The 17,585-nt window shown below is 38.7% G+C and overlaps 1 protein-coding gene and 1 long non-coding RNA gene across 5 annotated transcripts in view; one reads left to right on the top strand and one right to left on the bottom strand.

Moving 5' to 3' along the window:
* ADGRG6 (adhesion G protein-coupled receptor G6) overlaps window positions 1–12,671 on the top strand; it is a 100,338-nt gene extending 87,667 nt beyond the window's left edge. For 3 of the 4 annotated variants that reach the window (XM_081905137.1, XM_081905136.1, XM_081905138.1), the window contains 3 exons: window positions 309–410; window positions 3,524–3,676; window positions 10,034–12,671. In XM_081905137.1, coding sequence (XP_081761263.1) covers window positions 309–410; window positions 3,524–3,676; window positions 10,034–10,212 — 434 coding nt within the window. In that variant the 3' untranslated portion in view covers window positions 10,213–12,671. Of the gene's footprint in view, window positions 1–308; window positions 411–3,523; window positions 3,677–6,041; window positions 6,089–10,033 lie in introns of all 4 variants that reach the window. The other variant, XM_081905139.1, reaches the window with a different exon arrangement.
* On the bottom strand, window positions 7,966–10,027 carry LOC309366550. Its single transcript, XR_014166757.1, has 2 exons — window positions 8,814–10,027; window positions 7,966–8,573 (listed from the first exon to the last, which is right to left on the bottom strand). It is a non-coding gene; the product is annotated as an uncharacterized lncRNA (long non-coding RNA).
* Window positions 12,672–17,585: the final 4,914 nt, after the last annotated feature.

The following is a 17,585-nucleotide window of genomic DNA, read 5'->3' as shown; positions in this document are numbered from 1 at the left end:
TGGTGGTTAACCCCTCCTCAGACTCACCCCTCTATGAGTGGGTGGAGTCTAATGTTCCGTGGTCCAATGCCTAAGCCAATACCTTCGCACATGCTGTAATCAATAAAGTTACGGCCTTTTCCTTACCCATTAACCTTACATACTGTGTCCACGTGTCTTTATTCCCGAAGCGGGGATCGGGGGTCCTCAAATCACAACAGCAAAAAACAAAACAACAACAACAGAAAATCATTCTCTGTAAAGTGCTTTCTCTATCTGACAATTGTTATGAGCATTAAATTATTTCATTCTTTTCACTCTGATTTCAGGGTTATTTATATTTATATTCCATTGTGCCATGAAAGAAAACGTCCAGAAACAGTGGAGACGGCATCTCTGTTGCGGTAGATTCAGGCTTGCAGACAACTCAGGTAAATAAGCTGCTTACAATGGTTTTTCATGAGGTCTCCCATCCTGGCAATGACCAGACACAGATATACTCAACTCTAGCAAGGCATTGTGTTAACCTCACTCCACACTCTGGGACCTTAGAAGCATAAGTGGAGGCAATTGACTAATTACCCAGTATACAGTGGTACCTTGGGTTAAGAATTTAATTCGTTCTGGAGGGCCGTTCTTAACCTGAAACTGTTCTTAACCTGAAGCACCACTTTAGCTAATGGGGCCTCCCGCTGCTGCCGCTGCGCCATTTCTGTTCTCATCCTGAAGCAAAGTTCTTAACCCGAGGTACTATTTCTGGGTTAGCGGAGTCTGTAACCTGAAGCGTCTGTAACCTGAAGCATCTGTAACCTGAGGTACCACTGTATATGGTGGGTTGTTTGCTTGTTTATTACCAGCCTTTCACCATAACATCCCAGGGCAGGTTACAACCATTAAACACAACACTGAAAACAGTTTAAAACAATGTATAGTCTGATTTCCCCCTCCCCCCCCCCAGATTTTTGGTGTTTTTTATTGTAATCTTTCTGGGTATTGTTAGAGAGTTAAAGCTGAAAGGATCAAACACTTTGCTGATGTTGTCTGTAACAACATTCTCATTGAGTGATTGCGTGGAAAATGCAGAAATTCCTCCTTTTGTCCAGTAGTCATCCTTTTGCTATTTAATTAAGCCCAGTTCCACTAGAACTACATCGTAAATAATTCCTGGAATGGGTTATATTTTTTTTAGGAATAAGAAAAGTTAAAACGATCCACTGTAATAGTAGTACCAGGAGGCTCTGCATGAATCTGTGCCACTTCTTCTATATGGCCTGGACTTCCAAAAAACTGACCACGTGGCTTAGAATATGCTTTTTGTGTCCTCATAGAATTCAGGGAAGTCAGTGGCTATGTTCCCAAGACTGGAAATGTTTAAATACTCTGAGCCTGCCCACTGCGCCCAAAATGAGAAACATTCATGCTTTCTATCCTGCTTGAATCTTGGGGCAGATGGAGATTTTTCTCAGACTTGCTTTTGTGTAGTTAAATAGCTTCTTTTGCATGTTTGAATGCTGGCAAAACAAAGAGTGTGGCTTATGAATCACACACACATAAAGGATCTTGGAATAGTTCTTTGTTTTTTTTACCAAAATCTCCCATATCCTTTAGTATGGGCTTGTGTAATAAGAGTTGAAAATGTAATTTGGCTACAAAGTGTCCTTATAAAGTGAATGCATATATCTGGTTGAAGTCTACAAATATTCATCATAAACAGTAAAATACGCCCAACTATTAAGTTCACTATGAGACCTTGTGTTTGCCTTTGGCTTCTTTTTCATAAAAATAAGAATAGAAGAGGCAGAAAGATGTTGTACTGAGAACAACAGCCTTTTCCCATTTAAGATTTTCCTATCAACTAAAACTTGTTGGACATTTTTCTCCCTTTAAGATTATTACTGTTCACCAAGATTGATCTTTCAGCACCTTTTTGAGGCTTTGCCACATTTATTTCTTTACTTGTTCACTTACTTAGCTGCCCAATAACACACACTCACAAAAATTAAAAGAATAAAGTACTATATTAAAAATGCAATATAAAACAGTAAAGGCAGCATTTAAATTGGTTTCTCTGGCAGGTATACAATAAACCATGAATCATAAGTTTGAGAGTCTCAGATTAAAGCACAATTTTTTTTAAGGCCTGGGTAAATAACAAGGCCTTGACCTGATGCTGAAAAAGACCATAGCAATGGTGCCAGGGGAGATAGCCTGGACAGGTTGTTCCATAACTATTCTTTGTTTCCTTTGATCTTTTGGCATTGCTCCCTTTCCCTCCATTATTTTTCATAAAGCTCTGATTCTATTATCCTGCAGTAGAGTAAACTTTGCCAGTGTATTATATTAGTAATGTTATGAGTTTATGGAAGTCAGGCATCCTAAATTTATGGACCCAGTTAGTGTTAGTTTCTTGGTGCCAGACCCATGTGTATTAAGCTATGTGCTAGACACTTCTAGGGGATGTGGGTGGCACTGTGGGTTAAACCACAGAGCCTAGGACTTGCCGATAAGAAGGTCGGCGGTTCGAATCCCCACAACGGGGTGAGCTCCCGTTACTCGGTCCCAGCTCCTGCCCACCTAGCAGTTTGAAAGCATGTCAAAGTGCAAGTAGATAAATAGGTACTGCTCCGGCGGGAAGGTAAACGGCGTTTCCATGCGCTGCTCTGGTTCGCCAGAAGCGGCTTAGTCATGCTGGCCACATGACCCGGATGCTGTACGCCGGCTCCCTCGGCCAATAAAGCGAGATGAGTGCCGCAAGCCCAGAGTTGGTCATGACTGGACCTAATGGTCAGGGGTCCCTTTACATTTACTTTAGACACTTCTAATCCCCTGGAATCAGCAAGTGTGAAAGCTAATTAAGCTAGGTCAAGATTCTGTGTTGAGGTGATAGCTTAGTTGATGAGTCATTAAGACAACAAAGGATCAAAAGGGACTCGGTGTGAGACGGCAAATAGGTGAGGTCTTTCTCCCTCAACAGATAAAGCCAGAGCTTAGAGAGGTTAGAGGTAGGAGTAAAACAGCAGGCAGGGCACAAGGTTGGATGTCTGCGAAGCCCTTCATCGTAGACTGAGGTTGTATATATGTTATGTACACATATACACACATAAACCAAATATCATAAAGACACCACAGTCTGTGCTGTGTCTTATTCCCAAAAAGAAACACAAACCCTGGGTAAGTGCTTGGAACCCTTGGAATCTTGCACCGCTCTGAGGTTGGGGTGATGTGCAACAGTATGTAAGTTATGCAGGGTGTTGTATTATGGTATGTTGTATTAGTGGCATTATAAAAGTGATGATAGGGTAAGTACAGGCCACTCATGCATTCAGTGTAATGTGCAAGGCTAGGTCTTGGGCATATCCTTACACAGGTGGAAGTTCTACATCTCATCCCATGGGAGATGCATGAGTTCCTACTTTGCATGCTACAAATAAGCACACAAGGAAGAAGTGAAAGTGACAGGTGCTTTCTTTATCTGTAGGGCCTGAATTATTTTAAGTTGAAATACTGTTACAGGCAGCTTACATTTTTTTTCATTTCATTTCAGACTGGAGTAAAACAGCAACTAATATAATTAAGAAGAGCTCCGACAATCTGGGGAAGTCCTTATCTTCCAGTTCCATTGGTTCTAACTCAACCTACCTGACTTCTAAATCAAAATCTACATCCAATACATACCTTCAAAGGAGCAGCCATTCTGGTGAGTCATGTAAAAGGAAATGTAAGTCTTTAAATTGCAGCAATTCATTCTGAGATCCTATGATCATTTGATTTAATTTGGCATGGAGCCTTAGATAAGATAGCTTATCCCATTACCTCCTCTTTCCTCTGTAGCCCCTGAAAAGCCTGGGGGGGGGGGTAGGAGCCCTCTTGAACAATGTAGGATGTGGGCTGGGGCTGCAAAGGAAAGAAAAAAATTGCCTCAAATTGGGACAATTCCCACCCCAGTGGTAGCCTTTGCCAGCCCACAATGTTCATTTACTCACATGTGTCAGAAATTATAGGCATCCACCTAAATCTTTCGGAGAACTACCTGTATAAGCAGTCTATGGACCCTATTTTTCAAGAACTCTGGGACCACAGATGCTGCACAGGCCTCTTTTTGCTGCACGGGCCTCTGCAAAGTCCTCTTTTTATTTATCATTTTTTTATTATTCTTTATTAAATATCTATAGCTTCCTTCATCCAAGGATCACAGGCCAGTTTACAACATAAAAAACACAACACAACACGGCAACGGTAACAGACAAAAGAAATTACCCCTCCTACAGTTTAATGGGCCATAGATTTTTTTTAATTAGCCAAAGGCTTATAATAAGGGGAATGTTTTTGCCTGCTGCCTAAAGATGTGTAACGAAGGCACCAGGTGAGCCTCCCTGGGAGCCATTGCAGAAAAGGCCCGTTCTCCTGGAACAATTTGATTTCATGCTCCCTATACAAAAAGTTGGTTTAAAAAAATCATAATGTGCCAGTATGTCAAGGCATTCCACACAAAGGTCTTTCCACCTGTTTTCGCATCAGGGTAGTGGCATAAAGGTAGTCTGGCATTTGTATATGCATCGGCTCTGATTCCCGTAACAAGCACTTTCCTGGCAAGTTGAATAGCATGAATAGTAAGCTGCATAGAAGTAGAAAGACTAGATAGTATTTACCGAGTACTTGGATACAACTATGTTAAATATTCTAGGTATTAATTTGTAAGATAGAATATTGCAATGTAGTTTTTTTGCAGCTAAATTCTGCATAAAGCAGAAAATTAAGTGCCAGGGCTGGGAGTGACATCTCGCTGAAGAGGAATTGATTTCTGAAAGTGATGTGGGAAACCTACGAGTATCCTCTTGCCTTCCATTAAATTTTAGCTGGTGTTCTTCACACCATTGTAACTAAAGCACCTCTGATGCAGTCTAGCCTCAATTGTGCAAATATGAGACCACCCAGGCCTTTTTGGTACTAATTATGTTATTTACCTTTAAGGTTTCCAAGAACTGAGGCTTAACTAAAACAAAACAAAACAAGATGTGATGTCAATGGCTTCTTCAGTGGAGCATTACTAATTGCTCCTTTTACTTTCTTGCTTATCACTTTGTGTTTAATATATGAGATGTTATTTTGTTACAGAGCTCATTAGAGCTTTCTCTGCCAGAGTGCAAAAGCCACAATCATTGCCATATTACCACATAGTGGTGGTTTGTTTAAAACCATGTTTATCATTTAAGAATCACTATATCTGTCTTATCTATGGATTATCACGAATCCAAAGCTCCTAGGCACAATATACTAAATCATGTGTTAGATGTTTTCTCAGTAGGCCAGAGTGTCTAACCTTTGGCCTTCCTCATGTTGCTGGACTCCCAACTCCCATCATTCCTGACCATTAACCATGTTGACTGTGACTGATGGGAGCTGGAGCTACACAAGTTAGTCACACTTTCTGTGGGCAACGCAGTGGCGCTGTGGTCTAAACCACAGAGACTAGGGCTTGCCGATCAGAAGGTTGGTGGTTCAAATCCCCATGATGGGGTGAGCTCCCGTTGCTCAGTCCCAGCTCCTGCCAACCTAGCAGTTCGAAAGCACGTCAAGTGCAAGTAGATAGATAGATAGATAGATAGATAGATAGATAGATAGATAGGTAGGTACCTCCAGTGGGAAGGTAAACGGCGTTTCCATGCACTGCTCTGGTTCGCCAGAAGCAGCTTAGTCATTCTGGCCACATGACATGGAAGCTGTCTGCAGACAAATGCCAACTCCCTTGGCCAGTAAAGCGAGATGAGCGCTGCAACCCCAGAGTCATCCTTGACTGGACTTAACGGTCAGGGGTCCCATTAATGCTTAATGTATTATGTTTCATTTTATGTGCTGCTTTTGTAATTTGCTGTTTGTTCTTATATTTATTCATCCCATCTGAACCTAGTTATTACCTCTTTGTGCAGCAGTCCAGTTTAGCGCTTTAAGCTCATCTTTGATTTCTGATGAATGTTATAGTAGATGTATATTTCCACAGCAGTTATTTATACTGGTTATTGTTCCCTGGAATTGACTCCGAAACTCATATGTTTATGGTATAGATAATGTCTTCTAAGAACATTTCTCCATCAGAGGTGGAATATTCAAGGTACAGTGTGCATCACTTTGGCTGAATGCATGATTTTCAAAAGCTGGTGTGAGGACACTTGCATGAAGTTCCAACTCATGGCACAAAAGACTTGCTAATCATACATACTGCTTCATTTTAAATTATGCAACTTCTTCTGTCATTAATTCTGATTGCCAGTGATTCAAGACACAAGAACGCTTCACATACTGGTTAGCTATCAAATGTAAATCTGCTTGTAAATGTAAATATACTTACCAGGTGGCTGAAATCAGGTTCAATACTATTTTATATTCCATATATTTTCTTTAAGCAACACACAGCTGATATTTGTGCCATAGATGGTATGTCACACTACACAGATTCTTTTCTCAGAAAGTTCTGCTACAGGTTTTTTAAAACTCAAAATACAAATTTTAGTAGGTTATGGAAGCCAAGAGAAAAAGGCACTATTAAGCACATACATGTACGGTAATTGAAAAAGAAATTACTCTATTGTATTATCTAGTACTGAGTTTTTTTGTATCCATTTTCAAGTTTTCAGTTAACTGAAGCAATTTTTGTTTATAATTGGTTAAATTGTTGTGTTTAAGTAGGTTCAACAGGTATTGATTAGGATACATAATAAAAAAATGATTTTAAAAGTTCCATATGGATCATGTGGCACAGTTCAGTTAAATATTAAGAGATGCTCTAGGTACAAACAGAGTGTCTTTCTTAAACTTCCCATTTTCTCTGGTAAAGGTCATGACCAGTTTTACATTTTTTGTTGATTTTTTAAAATCACATAGCATTTAAAAAACTATGCTCACATAGTTAAATATGTTTGTTTATTAAACATACAAGTATGATATATAACAAACACAAATAATGTGAAATGAAATGTCATCCTCAAGCCTTTTCAAAAGCAATAGAGAGAAATTCAGATCACATCATAAGCTAGGAGACCTAGCACTATTTGAATGTTTGCAGAGGGGAAAGGTTTGTCTGCTATGCATCACTGAACATACTTGCCTGCTTTTTAAAAAAAATTCACTCTGATATGCTATGGCATGCTTGTTCTTCTTTCTATGAGATTAAAAAAAAATCTTTGCAACCTATTTTTCTTCACTTCCAGATCAAAGTAATTCCTGTCTTAAACTCCCTTCATTATAATTTGGGATCATTATACATTCTTTTGAGAACTGCTTTTACCTTTTGTTTTATATCTAGTGACTGGTTTGCCTCATCTAGAGTATTGCTTGTCACAGCAAGCAGAACTGAAAGTGTTTTCTTGTCAATATAAAGTATGATAACCTTTTTTCATGAAGAAATTATTTCAAAAGCTGTTAATAGTAAAAAAAAAAAAGCCACTGTTTCAAAAGCCTTATGCTAGGCCATATAAAGTAATTACAGTTTGGTCTTATTTGCTAATTGTTCATAAATATAGTATGCTCCAAACTATGGAAATGATTGCTCATTACTTGAGCTCCACCTAATGGTCAAATTCAGCCCAGCAAAGCTTTACCAGCATAATTTTTAGCCTGCTGTTAATGTCTGAATCATACAAATATTGTTCTAGAGTGTGTACAAGCTTCAATGGTTGGAAGTGATTTATTCAGTACAAACTCAGGATGATACTGATTATGATGGAATAACAAGATTAACAACCAATTATTTATTTATTTAAAATGTTTGTTTAGTTTACTTGCAGCATTTATATACTGCTTGGTTGTATTAAAACCTCAAAGCAGTTTGCCTGTTAAAGCCATAGAAAGGGAGACACCGTGCTGCCTAAAATGGCATCCAATATTCTCCCTTCTACTCAATAACACACAATATCATTTATCATGATTGTCATGACTTAGGATGGATAAATCAGTCTGTCCCTGGTCTGAATCAGTTCTGCATCTGTTCACCTGTCACTTTAATCTTCAGTTTAAATGAAATAGATGTAAAAATGTGCATTAAAATTCCCACAAACATGTTAAAAGTATTTTGATGCATTTTCTAATTGATGCCTGTGTCAGAACATTCAGGAACCACAGAAGCCAGTGAAAAAACTAAGTTCTGATCCACTCTTTATTCTGGATGGTGCAGGATCAGTTTGATTCCTGTTAGAATCTGCAAGTACTGAACAAATTCCATAAGAATCCCTAGTCATGATGTTATGACACAGGCACCTCTTTTTTAGACGTTGGTGTCTCTGAGTCATGTGTGCTTTTCACTGACACCTATTAATGCATAGATTACAATAACACACATCAACACAATGTAACAACACAAGATATACGATGCTGCAAATTGCAGCAGTGAACTTTCACACTGGGCTACAATTTTCAGTGGCAGATGCAAATCTACTTTAGCACGTAGTCTCATCCTCACCTGTAAACCTGCAGGCAGTACATGTCCACAGAGCAGCTGAAGAGTCTGGGATTCATTTCAGTGGAAATGCGCAGTCTGCATTCACAAAGGAACAGAAAACAAGGATTATCCCTCCGTTCCAATTTAAATTAACAATGAGGCCCTTATACCGGACTGGGGAACCTGTGACCCACCTGCAGTTGCTGGACTACAGCACCACTGATCCCTGATTAGCTTGGTGACCAGAGCTCATGGGAGCTGGAGCCCAGGAAAAGTCTGAATGTCTACCTATTCCCCATCCATAAGAGTACAATCTAGAGAAAGTTAGGTTGGACTAAAAATAATAGCATTTTCCTCTTTCTGAACTGTCTTTGTGTTGCCAAATCTAATTATGTGGCAACACTGCATTAACAACGTGAGCCCCAGCTGGCTGGGATCACAATTCCAGGAGCAAGAAGAGGGGGGGAATTGGGCTGAAGTTAGCAGCTGAGAGGGTAGCTGTGTCCTGGCACTACCCAATCACTTTTGTACTAAGCTACACTTGGAATTGCAATTGACTTGCCACACTCCCAGGAATGTTGCACTTCTTGTATGTGAACATCCCACTGTTCTGTCCACACCAGTGAGCATGACATGGCTGCTGTGGGTGGAGAAACAGGAGGGGCAGATTACCTCAGATGCCATTTGAAGTTCAGTACACATTCACTACAGCCTTTTCAATAGGTACCTTTTTAGCTCATATTTTGCTAATCTAGTTTTAAATTATTGCTAAAATGTTTTCTTGAGTATAATTTTGAAAACATTACTTCAAGAGTGTTAAAATACTCAAAACAACAACAAAACCTCCCAGTCACCACCATGATTAGTATGCATGATAGTGTTATAGCAAACAGAGTGATAAAATGCCACACGCTGCAAAGGTTATAGTAAATACGAGTTGAATTGTGATAGGTTCATCTACAGTATCTGATACATCGCTGTGCATGTCAAAACCCTACACCGGAAAAAAGAGTAGCACCAAGTGCATCTGCTCCTATGGAGATGAAGCTACTTTGCAATTATTTTGAAAAATGTTGAGATTTTCTGAGGTCTGAGAAAAGACAAAAAAATCACAGGATGATAGTGACTGGATAGCTGCTTTGTGTAGATGCTCGGTAAAAAGTGAGTGATTGAAGCATGGTAATTCCACACTAAATGTCTAGCGTGGAAGCACCCAGAAGTGAATGCTGGTGAGCACGTGTAAAAAAGAAGGAAAAGCATATTGGTCCCTGAATTCTCCCCTTACTCTCATTTTTGTACCATAAATGTTCACTGGAGGATATTTAGTGCAACACTCATATTAAAGCTGAGATCATGTATAAATCAGCACAGAAATAATAAAGAGCTAGGTTCAACTGAAAATTCAAGCTAGTTTTCCAGCTGTGGAAAATGAACAACAGAAGTGAATTCATACTACAATATAAACTACACAAAGGCATATTATTCACAACATTTCCTAAGAAATAAAAATATAGAAGTTAAATGTATCTATGACTGTTCATACTAAGGGATTCCCTGTGGGTGGATAACTATGCAGTTAGAAAATAACATTACTGACTAATGGATTCTCTTCCTTTTTGTTAGACAATGTTTTTCTTGACAAGCATTCACCAAAATATGTCCAAGTGGACACAGAGCAGACATCAATCATCCCGGTTCATCAGGTTATTGACAAAGTGAAGGGATACTACAGTACTCACTCAGACAACTTCTACAAAAACATCATCATGTCAGACTCCTTGAGCCACAGCACAAAGTTCTGAATTTCTGGAACAACAAAATTCAACAAAAAGCATGAAGCTTAAGAACGAATAAGGACTTGATTACAGAACGAGGAAAAAATACCAAAGTCTTTAACCAGTTATTGTTTGTCTACCAACTTCAGCGGAAAAAACAGTTGTCCTCGTTTAGGAAATACATCATCTGAATAATGTCTTCACTTACACAATAGTCACGCTGACACTTCTGCATCAAGACATTTGTCAAACTTCTGTCTTTCCCCAGTGGTGTATTAGTTATATGTTACTTCATCTGTATCTTTGCAAAAATTAAGACCACCCTAAAAACCCCAAATTCGCGACTTTTTAAATTTGCCTTTATTTAAACGGAATATAGATATATATTTTTAATTCCTTCTTGGGTGTTCAGTGCATCGTTTTCTAGAGATCTTTTCCCTACGAGAAAGCCTATTATTGCTGAATTAATGAATGCTTGTGCCTAAAGGCACAAGGCCAAACTATTCAGATAAGATACCCTGAATCTTGCTTGCAAAGTCTGGGCCATATTTATAGCTTTGTGAATGGCAAAAGTGGGGAAGTGCTTCTTTGCCTTTAGAGGTGCCTAATGAAGAATTGTGCTAACTTGAAAGTTTGCATAGTCCTGGACCAAAAGGAATTTGGTCCAACAATAGATGATCTTTCCTAATCTATTATCAAATGAGAAGGTTTGCATACCATGCAGAACACTAAATGTAATTTTTTATTGTTACTACAATGGATGAAAATGTAACATTTTCACATAGTTTGCCTTAATCTACGAGCTCCTTATATACATGAGAACTCCTGGTTGGAAAATGAATGGACACTTTCCCAAATGATTCCAACATTAGCACTATCCCATGGCCTACTGAAGTAATAGAGCTGTAGAGATAGGGCAACTCTCTGTGCACAGCAGAGTATTCGAACATATGGTTGTTAATCGGTTCACATTTACACATTTTACTCATATTCACATGGAATGTAAAAGATGGATTGCACATGAGCATACTTTGTGTGCACTAAGGTGTATCAATCCACCAACACAGTTGAGGTGATCTCATTCATGTTTTTTATTTCATTATTTCCGTCCAACAAAGCACTCAAACCATCCTCCTGATCAACACTACCATTCACATTTTTACTTCCCCACGTTTTTATAAAGTGCCTTGAATTACAACTCATGGCTGCAACAATCATGCTTAGATCCACTGGAATCAGTATGCTTAATTCTTGGAAATTATCTAGTAATATTCACTGTAAATATATACATTACATTTATCATTTCGATAAAATTTGGGGTTAAAAAAAGGAACTAGCCAAATGCAACAAAAATTAGAGGAAAACCCCCCAAACCCCAATGTTATCACTGTTCAGCACCAGTACAGTTTGACTCACTTCAGGTAAGTTTGTATAGGATCGCAGTTCCTCCAAATGGCCAATCATAGATTTCCCCTCATATTATATGCTGCTATTATTCCTAGGTATGGAGTACAACAGCAATTTGAGTGCTTACCCTTAATATCATTTCAAATATTGTATGGTTAATTACAACACTTTTCTACTGCATCACATATATTTAAGAATTAGAATTTTGTTACAAGGAAGTCACTTGAACTGGAAACTGCTTAGGTCCTATTTAGAATTAAACAGCTAAGACAAGTGTTTCACCTCAAAATGTGAACGAAATAATTCCTGATGACAATAATCTAATGGGGTTGAATGGCTTCTCCATGGAGAAGAAAAATTTGTATCTGAGCATTGGCCAAATTTGTATATGATTATCTCCCTTTCTTAATGGCTTCCAGAAAGTAGCTTTAGTGTGAGATTTCTTTTAGATAATTTTTTTAAGGGAAAAATAAGAGAATAGAAATGCTTGTGAATTAAAATTAATAAAATACCCTAGTTCAATAAGATGAAACGGTAGAATTTTCCTGAGTCCTAGGTATTGTCTGACCAACAGATTAATGTATGGTTTTGCCTATATTTTCACTAAATTAAGCATATCCTTTGCTTTTACTACCATGTAGTAATCTTAAACTGTCTTATTTCACTTATACATTTTCAAATACTGTTTATTTTTCCATTGTAAATCTTTATCTTGTTGACAAAGCACCACCTCTCTTGTATATAATTATTTATTTTTGAGGTTTTAAAATATGTCAGCATAGTGTTAGCTACATACTGGCTTTGTCTGTGATTATATGCAACTGTTAAATGCATCTTTCCACAAGAGAGGGAGGGAAAAAATCATCTCAAATATTCATATATATGTATTATATTTTCTACATGAAAAGTATATTGTGTATGATATTGCTAGCAGTTTGAGGGAAGCAGTGGTGTAACTTCAAATACTAGTCATTAAGCACTAGTGAGGTGGATTTAAAGTCTGGCCAAAAGCAGAAATACTTTTTAAAGCATTCCATTTGTTAGTACTCCAAATAATTAAAAAAAATTTAAAGCTGTGAGTGGCTTTGTTTCTTTGCAACTGAGCAGAGAAATTGTTCCATAAAACTCTGGGGAATAACCTATTTTACCTATTAATCTTGAGTAATGGACGTTTAACAGTGAGATGGAGAAAAGCACAATGCATAATGACATAAGATCTATGAAACACAAGCATTTGTTACATTTTCCAGCTCTGATTTTAAAAAAAAGAAATACTCTGAGCATGCACAGTTTCATTAGCATTGAGATTTGAAGATGGAACTACAGATTTTCCCCTGCAAGCTGTGGGATTCTGACATCACTGCAGTGGTAGATCTTAGTAATGAAAGTATTACTGATACTGAACTATGTTTCATTAGAGTATATACCTTTCATAATGGGCTCATACCATCTGTACATTAGATAAAAGCAGGACACAGATTGCCCCACTATGAGTGAGACATGTTTGGGTAAATGAATTTCATTTTTCTCCCCAAACTCGTACATCCAGTCATTTCATTTGTATGCTGCCTTTCCATAGTTAAAGCCATGCTCAAGGCGGCATACAACATGCGGGAAAATAATTAATTACAAATATAACAAAAAGAGTCATAAGCTGCAAATAAAACGCATCAAAAAGTACACAACGAAATTGAACAATTTCCGCATCGTATCTTAAAAAGTTAAAAAATGAAGATACAAAAAAAACCATCTATAGGAATATGTTGATTATTGCATTCTAGATCACTGCAAAAAAGATAAGAACAGAGAGTGATGAATGGATGTCAGATCCAAGAAGGAATTCATGTATTGCACAATGGGCAAAATTGAGATGTGGGACAGGTACATGGATATAGGAAGTGATGAAATGATGAAGCAAAAAGGCAATGATAATCGGATTTGGGGAAGAGCTTCCTATAGGTCAGTATAGGATTCCCAAGTCATCTGAAACTCCAAGAACAGAGCCTTGGAGCTACAGGGTTTGAGACTAGTGTTGAAACAAAGTGGCAGAGGCACACTAGGGGAATTTTGACCTTTTGGTGATCCCTCCCTTTGAGAGGAACTGAAATGGATGAAGAAGAAAAGAAGGGCATCCCCTCAGTGGTAAGGAAGACAAGTAGGGCAATGATCACTTGCTCTACTCTATACCTAGTTCGCTAGAATGGGGATGCACATTGGGATAAGTGTTCAAGTGGGAATCCATTGTGCAAATGGACAACATATTCAAGTGGACACCCTAGTACAATGTTATGCACACATGCTGAATTATTTCCGATATCCATAGGCATATCCCCATCATGTTCAAGTTCAATTAGTACATATGGACTCAAACAAAAATATTGGTGGGCATGGAATTGCCAGTGCAGTGTGGGAATGCAGAAATCATTCTGGTTCATACCAGAGTCTGAAGAGCAATTGGAATGGTCATAACCTTAACTCCTATTGTGAGCCTTTCAGGTGCCCCTGGATGGCCACTATTGGAGCCCAGGTGAGCCCAACCACTGGAAGCCCATTCAAGCACTTATGGTAGCACACTGGGGGGGGGCAATGCATCCAAATTGGCTTTGGGGAGGGTCGGAAGAAGTCCTGTAGCAGCACGCTGGGGAAGGAGAAGACAGACAGTTCCATCAGGCAAGCAGAAATGCTCACAGAACAATCTGCTTAGCACTGTGTTGAATTCCTCTCCAGGTGCTGGAATAGGTGGGACTTTGATGCATCTAGGCAATTCTTACATTGCTATTGGTTCTTACGAAACAATAATATGGATACACCTCCACTTCGGCCATGACTTGTCTGAAGAGCCCTTCATAATAAATTATGTTTTCTTTCTTCAAAAAGTCTTTAAGTGTTTATTTCTTCCCAAATGGAACTAACATTGGGGGGGGGGGTAGGGTGTTGCCTATTCAGGAAATGTTATTGGTATTTAGAAATTTATTCCTTCCTACTCCTGGTTCAGAATCACAGTGTGGTTAACAATTTTTAACCCTTCCTGCAATGCAATAGGTCCTAACATGTTCCTTTCAGGGTGGAGGGAAGGAATTGAACTGAAGCCCAGTTGGCTGTCTTGCCTGAAACTATCCATCAGAGGGCAGCACAGCACTGTTGTTTGTAAAGCATCAAAACATTCGTCAAGATTTGTTTATTTTCTTTATGTAACTGTAAGTTACATTGTTAGGAAGATTCACATACAAACTGTAAATTCAGTTATTAAATAAATGTCCACCACAACATACAGCAAATTTTAACTCTATGCATATTTGGGGATTTGTAGCTACTTGTGTGAGTTTGGATATTTGAGGGTACCAGTAGAACACTTTAAATTACTTTCATGGGTACAGGTGTTAAGATAAAAATGGAAACTCCGTGGGGGTTTTACTCAAGGGGTAGGCCCAGCTTCGCAGCTGACGTGACAGATAAGTATACCAGCAACTGAATACATGCTCAGCTGTTGGATCACATCTCTCTCCACCCCCTAATGAAGGCTTTGTTATTTTTAAAAGTGCTGCATGAGTGCACATATCCATCACCTTAGTTGTTTATTTAGAGGGAACTCTATTTAGAATGCAAAACTGCTGAAGGGATGGAGAGGGAGATTTATTGGTGACATCACAGGGACCAACCAACCAGCAGCACTGTGCATAGCTATTAGGGCTGGGCAATATAACAATATGTCATCCAAAACCAGTTTGAAGTTTACACCGTGATAATTGGTTCATATTTGAGCTGGCAATATACTGTAAATCACAATGTGTATAAAGGCTAGGCGATATCTGGTTTTCAACATTGCGATAACTCACCATGCTCACTCATTTCATGCCATATAGAACATACACCATTGAGATGATCATAGTGTCTTCATTCCTTCTACAACAGAGCCACTTCATTATCTTCCTAGTCTCCATCACATGCCAAAGCCCAAGCTAAAAACTAAAATGTGGCAATCTGGGAGAATCCAAAGAGGTAAAATGCTGGACTGGAATTATTCCCTCCTGGGCAAGAAACTAGAAACTGAGTTTATTAGGAACTTGATGGAAACATAGAAGAAAAGGGTATAAACACCTCTTAGCGTTGCTGAGAGATGTGGCTGCTGAAATTTAGACCAGCTGAGAAAGCAATTCTGGGATATTACAAAAATGTGCCCAAAATTCTCATGTTGAAAATGCAAGTATTGATACTGAGTTTTTACTTCCAATTTGAAAATTTGATCAACTTTGTGTTAAGATGTCATTTGATGTGATGGAGTTGAGGGCATTCTCCATGGCTGGCTGGTTGTGAAAGGGCAGGCTCAAAGGTGAGCAAAAGGAGGGGGAGATGTGAGTTAATCTGGCTCCCGAGTGGACTTGCTATGGAGCTGTGTGCATGTTAAGATCTTTAAATGCATATCACAAATGTGTAATTCAGTGTGACTGGAGGTGGGTGTTGATTTTTCTATTTTATCCTGTTTTGATTGATTCGTTGTTCATTCATCTTATCTTTCTATGCTATTCTCTTTCGGCCCTAAAGTGCTATATAAATCTTAACGACGTGTTTGGGCTTTGTAATAGAGATGCCCCAGTCCATTTTTTCCTTAGTAGCACCTAACCTTTCAGAGTGTAAAGAGTCTTGCTCCCTTTTCTAGTCTGTGCTTTTGCTTCCCTGACTCTCTTACCACCTTAGGCAGCATTTTTTATGACTCCTGCTGCTGCTTCCTTCTTGAAATACATGTGGGGTCGGTCTATTTATTTATTTATTTATTTATTTATTATCAATCAGATTTGTAGACCACCCTTCATCCAAAGATCATGGGACAATTTACAACATAAGAAGACTTTTGGGGAATGTGAAAGAGAAAGAAGTCCTCGAGGCTGATTTCCCTAAAGTGTAAAGACACGTATTTCCATAAAATAATAACGAAAATACACACACACACACACACACACACACACACACACACTAAAATCAGAGTTGACACAATGAAGGATATAACATTACAATATTCTCTAAGGTTTGGCTTTATCAGTAGGTGCGAATGAAGTCTAAGCAAAAGAAAACATTCACAGCATTCTTAAAAATCCTGAAAGACGGAACTTCACTAAATGCTTTCAAAACATAACAAAACCTGATAGCAGTTCCTGCTCATTTTTAGAACATTGGTCTGATCCAGCACAGCTGTTCCTAAGGACTATCTAATGGCCAGCCAGGTGTCCCAGAAAAGCCCACAGGACAAATGTTGTAACCCAAAAACTGGTATGCAGAGGCGTGTTGCCTCTTATCTTCTTATAAACATCATGATTAATAGCCAGTGACAGCTTTATCCTCCATTTAAAATTTGCATTGAAAATGAAAGTCTATGCCTGGTGCCAAATATTTAAAAAACCACAGAGATGTATTTTCTTGTTTGGCTGATTCTTTACAGGCTGAATTAATCATTACTTTCACAATCAGATTTTTAGTTAAGCTCTATCAGACTATAGGAGACCCAACATCTGGACCACATCTTCATGGGCACAAACAAAAGCCAAGGCTTCATCTATTCTACATTCAGACAGTTGTCTGTGTCACTATAGAGCCATTGCACTCAGATTACACTGTCTCCACTGCGTTTGATAGAGAGGCTGCTGGGGCTGACATCATCCCACAGCACACAGATAGATCTTTGCTCAGAATATGCCATCAAAACATGGCAGTTTCTCAATCTGCCAGCTTAAAAGAAAACCTGCCTGCCAGAATTCAAGGAGCACATCAGTATGCTTGTGAGAGAAAGAGCATTGGCAAAAGAGACAGGAATGAGAATGTGGCAGGTGCTTCCCATGTAGACAACTCTCTTGGAAATCGGCCATTTTGAATGAAGGGATAATAACAAAACTTGAGCATTGCATCCAGTCTGAAAGTGAGCTCCAATTTTCAAAGCAACAGTGCCTTCCTTTACGCATACAAGACATACCTAAACATATAATGCAAAGCATTTACCTCAA

Source organism: Podarcis melisellensis, assembly GCF_964234715.1.
Source record: "Podarcis melisellensis genome assembly, chromosome: 3".
NCBI lineage: Eukaryota > Metazoa > Chordata > Lepidosauria > Squamata > Lacertidae > Podarcis > Podarcis melisellensis.
This window is presented reverse-complemented; position numbering and strand designations above follow the sequence as displayed.